General features: G+C 56.2%; 1 protein-coding gene across 1 annotated transcript; it reads right to left on the bottom strand.

Moving 5' to 3' along the window:
* Positions 1-4,942: 4,942 nt before the first annotated feature.
* EN2 (engrailed homeobox 2) lies at positions 4,943-7,421 on the bottom strand. The gene is made up of 2 exons (XM_035570207.1): positions 6,869-7,421; positions 4,943-5,259 (listed from the first exon to the last, which is right to left on the bottom strand). The coding sequence occupies exons 1-2, from the start codon at positions 7,419-7,421 to the stop codon at positions 4,943-4,945; spliced, it is 870 nt and encodes a 289-aa protein (XP_035426100.1).
* Between the last annotated feature and the right edge of the window lie 1,634 nt (positions 7,422-9,055).

Below are 9,055 nucleotides of genomic sequence, written 5' to 3'. Positions count from 1 at the left end.
CCGCCTGCCTTGGCCGGGGGTCCCCAGCGTGCCACAGAGCAGATCTGGCGTGGGCTTCGGCTGCGGGGCTGCGCTCAGCGTGCCCTGTGCGCATCCCCCCCTCCCAGCGCTGCAAAGCGCCAATCCCCCGCCCCCCCCCCCCGCTCTCTGCACCGTCCTGACTTCCTGAAAATACAAAATAAAATAAATTAAAAATAAATCAAAACCCGGGACTGCCTGCTGGAGCTCCCCAAGCGTGTCTGCCGCTGTTTCTGCTGGAGACGCCGGTGCCGGGGCGCATCCCCAAAGCTCTCCCCGGGCACAGGGAGAGGTTTCCCATCCCCGGTTGCATCTCCCGGGCTCGTCCCGGGCTGCTCCGGCTCCATCCCGGCGGGAGAAGGGCACAAACCCACGGTGCCAGCGCCCAGGGTTTGCCCCCTCCCGGGGCTGCTGGCTTCGACTTGGTTTGTTTGTTTGTTTGTTTGTTTGTTAAAGCAGCGCAAATTTGTTTGTAAAATTGACTCGTGCCCCTTTGAAACAAATTGTTATTAACCTTCCCCTTCTGAGCGTTTCATAATCACAGATGTTAGTTTGGAGATGATATCCAGCCATCCCAGGGGTACTTTTGATAGCTGCATGGGCGGGGATTGAATGTGGAGGTCGGATATTAAATCAGCGGGATACAGAATTACTTTTTTCTCCACAAACCCGAGCTGGCTAAATAGTTTCCCCCTCTACCTCCGATATGCGTTTCACAATAAATGGCGCGGGCATTTGCATATATAGTGCCTGGGCATGGGGCTGTATATCGCCTGTGCTATATCCTGCGTTAAGGTACAGCGGAGAGGAGTAACATCTTCACTAAGCCTTAGTGCTCGGATGCTTATTGAACATAGTTAGGGGAAAAAAAATAACACAACACGCTTAAATAATTACACGGAGGGGCTGGTGGGCACCGCGCAAGGCTTTTTGCTCGGTCCTGTAATATTTCCCTGGGTTGCTGGCTTTTGTTGTTGTTGTTATTATTATTTAGGGGACTTCGCTGCTTTGGCTGGAAGGGAAGGAGCCTGCCCGGTTAGCGGAGAGCTGGGTGCCAGGAAAAAAATGTGCCAGCCGGTGGGTGTCTGCAGGGCCTTTCCCTGTCCCTGCTCCTGTCCCTGTCCCCGTCCCCTGCCGTCGGGCAGCCGGATTTTTGGAGGAGATTTGGCTCTGCCCGAGGGTTTGTGCGGTTTGGGGTCGCGCTTTAGGTCTTTTCCCTCTCCTCGGGCTGCTCTAGCGACGTGGCATCGCCCTGCTAAAATTGCAGGAGGCGCCGGGGCGGCAGCTATTTCTGTTAAATTAATTTTAAAATTTTAAATTAACGAGGGCTAATTTAGTTGTGCTGTCCTTCCCCGAGCCAGCAGGGAGCCGCTGCCCGGCCGTGGGAGCGCTGCCTGGGGTGGGGGAGTGCAGGGGAAGCGGCATTTTTGTGCAGCAGCCCAAAAACTAACGAGAGGAGCAGCGAGTGCCTCTAACCCTTGCTTTTTCCCGTGAAAGCCTGCCCGAAAAATACCGAGGGCAGGTGAGGAGTGCAGCCGAGGCGGGCCCTTTGCTGCCCCGAGCTGAAGGCATCACAGCCACTGCAAGCATTTGGCGTCAGGGGCTGGAGAAAATCCAGGCAGAGGCGAGGTGCCTCCTGTCCCTGCTCCTGCTGGGGCAGCTCCTCGCAGACCCGCTGGCTGTCGTCACCGGAGAAAGAAGCAGCTTAGATAAGTTTCCATACTCTTTTTTTTTTTTTTTTTTAACCCCCAAACCGGGTAGGTTTTCCCACGCAGCTCTTTTCTCTCCGTGCCGTGATTGCGGGCTGCGGGAGGACAGGTGGAAACTTTGCCCCACTGCACCCTTAGGTCAGAATTTCCCCCCGGTGCAGGCTTTAATAGCTTCTTAAAAAAAAATCAAAATAAACCTCGGTGTCACCTCCCCGCCGGACACCCACGGCACCGCTTTATCCCACCGGACAACCCGAGCTATTTTCCATCCACGTTTACTCTGCCGTGTAGTGCCAGCAGCCACCGATTGCCTCCCTCAGGATGGCAGATCACCTGCCTGCCTGGCCGGGGTGACAAAAGTCTCCTCCGAGGGGCCCAGACCCAAAATACACAAAAAAAAAATTAAAGGATTTGCCAGCAGCCCCACTGCCCGGCGCCTTTTATCAGGTGGGAAGCAGGGCGACGTGCACTGTCGTGGGGACTTTTTGCCCCTTGCAGGGCGTGCTCCAAAGCAGCTTTACAAATAATAATAATAATTATGATGATAAAATAATAATAAGCTTGATTTTACACGGGGGTGCCCCTGCGGCACCCAGCAGAGGCTCTGCCCCTTGCTCCCTGCCCCATGGAAAAGGGGCTGGGCTGCCCTTTGGGGCAGCAGGGCAGGTGACCGGAGGTCCAGCCCGGCCCAAAATCTCGTTCCTCCCACTGGAAGTGCCCCGGGGACCCCCGGGCCGTGCTCCCGAGCGGGGATTTTCAGCAGCACCCCCTCGGTGCCACAGGCTGGCCCCAGCGCCTCGCGGAGCCGGGCACGGAAAGTCTGGAAAAGGTGAAACCTGTTGACTCTGCGTGAGATTCAACTCTTTTTTTTTTTCTTTCTTTCTTTCCGTTTCCAGATCCCTTTTTTTTTTTCCTTATATGATTTTATTTTTATTTTATTTTTACCCGACGATGCTCGGTGCGCAGCCGCCGCTTGCCCCCTGCTCTTCATCCCGAAACAAATCCACCAAAAGTTTCCTCGTCCTTCGAAACGCTGCCGAAATGCCTGGCTGCAGAAAAAATCTCCTTCCTCAGCCAGCGATTTACTCCCGGCTCCACAGTCTCAGCTTCCCACTCCGGCTCCGGTGCGATCTCTCCGGGACCAGGAGGGCAATTTTGGGGTTTTGGGGCTCCCCCAGCACCTAGGGGCAGCTTCCCCCAGCAGCGCTGCTCCGTCGCGACGTCCGAGGGCCACGGTTCGGATTTCATAATAAAATGTTGTTGTTTTATTTTTTCTCTCTCTTTTTTTTTTTTTTTTTTTTTTATTTAACGTAATCCTCGAGAATTTAAACACACAAAAATGCAGTGAGAATGTTTTCACAATTTTTCGAGAGCACAGTTGTAAATAGAAACATTCATATTTCATAAGATTATAAATATTTGATACTGCAATTGTAAAATGCACATGTTTTATAAACTGGGAAGAAAAAAAAAAAATCTTTGCTTTCTTGCTAAAAGGCAATGTCATTTAATCCTGTCTCCTAAGCAGCTGATGATTATTCACAGAATTTAAAATTACAGCTTTCGTTTTATAGTGTGATTCTTTTTCCTTTTTTTTTTTTTCCTTTAAGTTTACACTACTATGTACAACGTGTGTCTATCACAGCTGCAAAATAAAGAGGTTTTAAGGCAAAGCGAGAAGTCCCCCCACCCCAGCATCGCAGGAGAGCCCGTCCCGAGCAGCTCCCCCCCCCCCGCCCCGTACACCGAGACCCCACGCGGGACACGGCCCCCCCCGTGGGATTTGGGGTGGGGGGGATAAAAGGGGTCGGGGCCAAACGGCTGCAAGGCGGCCACGCCAACGACCCCAGCGCCTCGAAACCCCAAAACGCTGCCGCTCCAGGGCCCACGGGGCCGAGCCACCAGGTGCCCGTGGCAAGGGGGGGGCGTGGGGAGAAGCCCCCCCGGTGCCACCGAGCCCATGTGGGGGTGCCAGGGGCCGCCCGCCCCTCGCCGAGACCCCGCGGGTCGCGCCGTGCTCCTGGGCCGGGGATGGGGGAAGAGCCAAAAATTATCCTTTTTTCTTTTCTTTTCTTTTTTTTTTTTCCAATTTTCCCCTCTCTTTTTAAAAAATTATTATTATTTTGCACCCAAACGCTTGGGGAAGGTGCTGCCGCGACCCGGGAGCTGCCATCCCCTCCCGGCCCCGGGGAGAGGTGACCCCAAAGTTTTCCAGGCCCTTTCCCGAAGTTTTCCCAACCAGTTTGGGGAAGGGGACAAGGGGGGGGGGTCACCCCCTCCCCTGCAGCCGCGCACGGCCCTGGCCTCTCGCTGGGGGTGCGTGTGTGTGGGGGGGGTCGGGAAGGGACCCTGGGCATCTTTCGACACGGTGCTTTGAGATTTCTTTCCCTATCGTTACATATATATATATATATATATTCTTTTTAAATTAAATTCTCCACGTCTGTCCCCAAAGCCAGCCCCAGACGCACACAGCGCTAAAAAAGAAAATTCGAAAAAAAAAAAAAGAAAAGAAAAGAAAAGAAAAGAAAAAGAAAAAGAAAAAAAAAGAAAAAGAAAAAGTAAAAGAAAAAGAAAAGGAAAAAGAAAAGGAAAAGGGGAGGGGCAGGGGAGAAAAAAAAAAGGTAAAACTCATAGAACAAATAGGAGAACTATTTATTCGGTTCACAGTCGTGTGAAATGCAGCAATAAAAATCTTTGGACTTCAGCAAAAGTTGTTTTTAATTTTTTTTTTTGAATTTCAAAAAACAGCGTCCAATGTCCATTAAAACAGTGCTTAAGTCTATAAAAAAATGCAACTTAAGCATTCAAAAATAAAAATAAAAATCATAAAGATAGCATCTAAAATCTCCATACGACCGAAAAAAATAAAATAAAATAAAATAAGAATATCGAAACCGAAAACCCAAACCCCCGAAAGAAAAAGCAAACCAAAAGAAAAAAAAATAAGAAAAAAAAACAATATTTTATAATCAGATATCTTGGATTTTTACACCACCTTACCTGTAAATTATATATACATAGAATATTGCAGAATTATAGCTAATACACAATATTTTCACTATTAATGCTGGTATAATCTTTATACACTGGCCCTTTTTTTGTTTCTCCTTTTTTTTTTTTTTAATTAAATTATTGCATCGTATAAACTTTGCCTGCAAACCCCCCCCCCACCCCCCCACCCCACCCCCCCCGCCCCCCCCCCCCTCCCCAGGCTATTCACTGTCCGACTTGCCGTCTTTCGCCGTGGTGGAGTGGTTGTAGAGCCCCTGGGCCATGAGGTGCACCGCCAGGGAGTTTTTGCTGCCCGTCGCCTTCTTGATCTTGGCCCGTTTGTTCTGGAACCAGATTTTGATCTGGGACTCGTTGAGGCCGAGCTCCTGGGCCAGGCTCTGCCGCCGCTGCTCGGTCAGGTAGCGGTTGGTCTGGAACTCGGCCTTGAGTCTCTGCAGCTGCTCGGCGGTGAAGGCGGTGCGCGGCCTCTTGTCCTCCTTGTTGGGGTTTTTCTTCTTTGGTTTGCGGGACCGGGGACCTACGGCCGGGAGAGAGGAGAGCACCGACACCGCGCCGCCCTGCCGGCACCCCCTGGCCCCCCGGCAGCCCCTTTTGGGACCCCCCCCCCCCCCCCCACGAACCCCCCACGGACCCCGCACCCTAGCATCCCCTTTTGGGACCCCCACACCCTGCCCCTCGGTCCCCTTTTAGGACCCTACACCCCAGCGGCCCCTTTTGGGACCCCCCCCCCCCCCCCCATGAACCCCCCCCGCCATCCACCCCAACCCCAAAAGGCGCAGCTGAGCCGCGTCCCCCTCCCGGGGGCTCCCCCCTCTCCCTTCAAAAACCAACCTCCCCTTCCTCCACCCAACCTCCCCTTTCAGAATTTATTTTTTAATCGCTATTACTACCTTTTTAGCCAAGGAACCCCCAAAATAATAAAGAAACTAAGCTGGAAAGCGGCCGCGTGTTCGCGCTGCCGCCGCTTTGCTGCAGCCCCCATATGGCACGGCACGGCCCGGCCCGGCTGGCCGGGCTTATTGCGGGGAATATTTATTCCCGGCAGCACAAGGAAGCCTTTTCTACCCGGGCCGAGCCATTGTGAGGATGTATGTTAATTAAATATTAACAAAGGAGAGCACCGGAGAACAATGGGGTAAAATTCCAATTATTACCTCGGAGCCAAAGAGTTTGGGGTTTCGACACCCTACGAACTCCTTTGCCACTCGCCCTACAAACCCTCCTTCTGCTGGCCGCCTCTCCGGGCGAAAATCCTAGCTGGCCGCTTTTTTGTAGGAGAAACCCCCCCCTTTTTTTTTTTTTTTTTTTTTTTCCCTGGGAGCACATCTCCTGCCTGGTGCTTCCCATGCACGCCCCTTGTTTTTTAGCGAGGGTTTTTTCCGCCCGGCGGAGCCAGCCCCTCTCCCCACAAGGACATTTCACCCCCCAGTATTGTTTTTTTAAGGTTTTTATCCCTGTTTTCGGGTGGTTCTTCCCCAGCCCTTGCCTAAGCGGAGCCTGCCGGAGAAGTTCCCCGACTCTCGGCGATTTCCAACCCCCCCCCCCCCAAGCCCCTCCGGAGCTGCCCTGCAGCACATGCGGGGAAATTTAAAGAAAGAAACGAGACGGCGGCAGCTCCGAGGCCTCTTTTGAGGGAATAAACGGATCGTCTTTTTAGGGAGAGTGTGGAAAAAAAAAATATAAATCAAAGCAGGCGAGGCCCGCCGGGGGACAGGGAGCGGGGGGAAGCCCCCCATCCCTCCCCAAAACACAGGGCATGTGTCTCTCGGAGGATGTCCGCGGAGCCCAAAGCTGATTTTTTCTCCCTTTTTTGAGAAATCTGGCAGCTGGGGGGGGGGGGGGGGTGCCCCGCTCCGGCACATCCCCGCGGGCAGCCCCGGCTGCGGTCTGGGGGGCGGTGGTGGGTGCTCCCCCCTCCTCCGGTACCCTCTTTTCTCCCCCCTCGTTTTGGGACCCTCGCCCCTACAAAGGACGGCGACGAGCAGGGGGAAGGAGAGGAGAGGGAAGGACGGGGAAGGGTTTTTTTTGGGGGGGGATTTTCCTGCCTCTCTCCCGGCCCCGAGGAGGTCGGGGGGCGGCCGGGGGAGCCCGGGGAGGGGGCGACGGGGAGAGGGGGCAGCTCTTACCTGAAGACGGCCGGTCCGAGTACCGCGTACAGTAAACCCAAGCGGGCCAAAGCATGGGCTGGTTCCCGGCGTTGGAGCTGGCCTGGGAGCTATCCGAGTCCGAGCTCACCGACAGGTCTCCTCCGCTCAACCCCCGAGCTTTCAGGGCAGCCTCCAGCGCCGCGGGGTCTCCCCCTTTCTTGGAGGCTCCGTGCAAGGCCAGCCCGGGGGGGCCACCGCCTTCTCCTCGGCCCGGCGAACCCCCCCCGGAGGCGGGTAGAGGAGCTCCGGGGGCCGGCGCCGCTGCCGGGCTCCTGCGGTTCTCCGCTCCGGGCCTCCGGGTTTCTCCTCCGAGGCCGCCGGCCTCCTTCCTCCGGCCGAACTCGGGCCGCAGGATGTTGTCGATGAAGAAGTTGGTGATGCGGTGAGGGTGCGGGTGAGGGTGCGGGGCCGGGGGGGGGGGGTCGCCGGGGGGCAGCAGGAGAGCTCGCCGCCCTCCGCCGGGCTCCGCGTCGCCGCCGGACTCCTGAGGCTCGCCGGCCTCCTCGGGGGGACTCCGGCCTCCCTCCTCCATGCTGCGAGGCCGGGCCCCGCCGCCCGCCCCGCCGAGCGCCTTCGTGGTGTCGCCTCCGCTTGGTCTTTTATTATTTTTAGATAGATATATATTGAATAGATTTACGGATATTTTATATACACGCACGCACAGGTGGCTATCGGCTTGCGCTTCTCCTGGGCGTTCAAAATCCAGAGTTTGGAGGAAAAAAAAAAATAAAAATAAAAATCAATTATTATTATTTTTTTTTTTTTATAAATTATTGGGAGACGAAAACCCAGCAGCCGAGGCTCGACGAGTTCCAAGTTGGGCAAAAAATAAAATAAAATAAAATAAAATAAAATGAGGGCTCCGGGTTCCTCCCGCTGCCTCTCGCCGCGTCCCGCCGCCGCCGTTCAGCCGCTCGGTCCCGCTCGCTGCCTCCCTCATCCGCCGGGGAAAAAGAAAAAGGTGAAAAAAAAAAAAATAATAATAATAAAAAAAGGGAAAAGAGGGGTAAGGGAGGCCGGACCTCAGAAGCCACCGGAGGCCCGCCGAGGGCAGGGCGGAGAGGGGCGCCCCGGGCAGCCCCGCGCAGCCCCGCGGCCGCACATGCGGGGGCCTCGGCGGGTGCGGGGAGCGGGGGGGGGGAGGGTCGCGGGGGGGGGGGGGGGTGTTCGAGGGGACGGGGGGGGGGTCGGGAGGGAGGGGGGAGGGAGGGAGGGAGGGGAGGGGAGGAGGGGGGGGGGGGGGGGGCCACGTCCCACCCGCCCGCCCGCCCTGCGCCGCCGCTTGCCCGCCCCGGCGGGCCGCCGCCGCCGCCACCGCCGCGCCCGGCCACTCGCGAGCCCGGCTGGTTGTCCTCCGGTTTTAACGGGGCTCCGACGGTACGTCGCCGTCACGGGCTGCCGACACGTGCCTCGGCCCAATGGGCAAGCGACCGACGGCACACGTGGTGCTGGGCGCCCCGGTAAGTGGACAGCTCCCCCCCTAAGCTCCCCCCCCCCCCCTCCCCCTCCCGGCGCCCCTCCTCGCCGAAGGATGCTATGAGGGATGGTGTGTAGACCACCCCCCACTAAGCGGGGTCTCACACCGCAGACCTCCCCCCCTCACCTTTTTTTTTTGTTCTTCCCCACCTGGGCCCCCCCCCCCACCCCACCAACCCCCTTCTCCTCCTTCCTTGCGCTGCGCGTTATTTTTTAATTTTGCACGCGTTGTTTATCGCGGATGTTTTTTTTTTTTTTTTTTTTTTTTTTTTTTTTTTAGTGTGGGTGAAAGTGAGGTGGTCCGTCTTTGGGGCATCCATATATTACTTGCAGAAAATGCATAATAATGCTATCAGAGAGCGCCGCTGATAACAAAGGCGGGAGTCCCGGGGCGCGGGGGGGGGGGAAAAAAGGAAAAGGGAGAGCGGGGGTCGGGGGGTCCGGATGGAGGCGGATGGGGACGACGGCCCGGGGGGGGGGAGTGTGCGGTTCCCTTGGGGGAGAGCAAGCCCGCTACCTAGCGCGGGGCCTGGGCGCGGTGGGGAGCGGGCTGGGAGGATTGGAGGGGGGAGGGGGGGCACGGGGTGTGTGGTTGGGAGTGTCGTATCCCCCCCCCCCGCAGGGTTATCCGCGGCGGAATAAAGTCTCTACGGCGTCGCGTCGGGAATATGGCCCTCGATCTCTCCCGGA

This window comes from Cygnus atratus, chromosome 2 (assembly GCF_013377495.2).
Source record: "Cygnus atratus isolate AKBS03 ecotype Queensland, Australia chromosome 2, CAtr_DNAZoo_HiC_assembly, whole genome shotgun sequence".
NCBI lineage: Eukaryota > Metazoa > Chordata > Aves > Anseriformes > Anatidae > Cygnus > Cygnus atratus.
This window is presented reverse-complemented; position numbering and strand designations above follow the sequence as displayed.

What these genes read in the sequence shown, in the direction of transcription:
- EN2 (XM_035570207.1), bottom strand. Translation starts at nt 7,421, where the DNA reads ATGGAGGAGGGAGGCCGGAGTCCCCCCGAGGAGGCCGGCGAGCCTCAG. An exon ending in CTCGGACCGGCCGTCTTCAG is followed by an intron (nt 5,260 to 6,868) that starts GTAAGAGCTGCC and finishes TCCCGGCCGTAG; the next exon opens with GTCCCCGGTCCCGCAAACCA.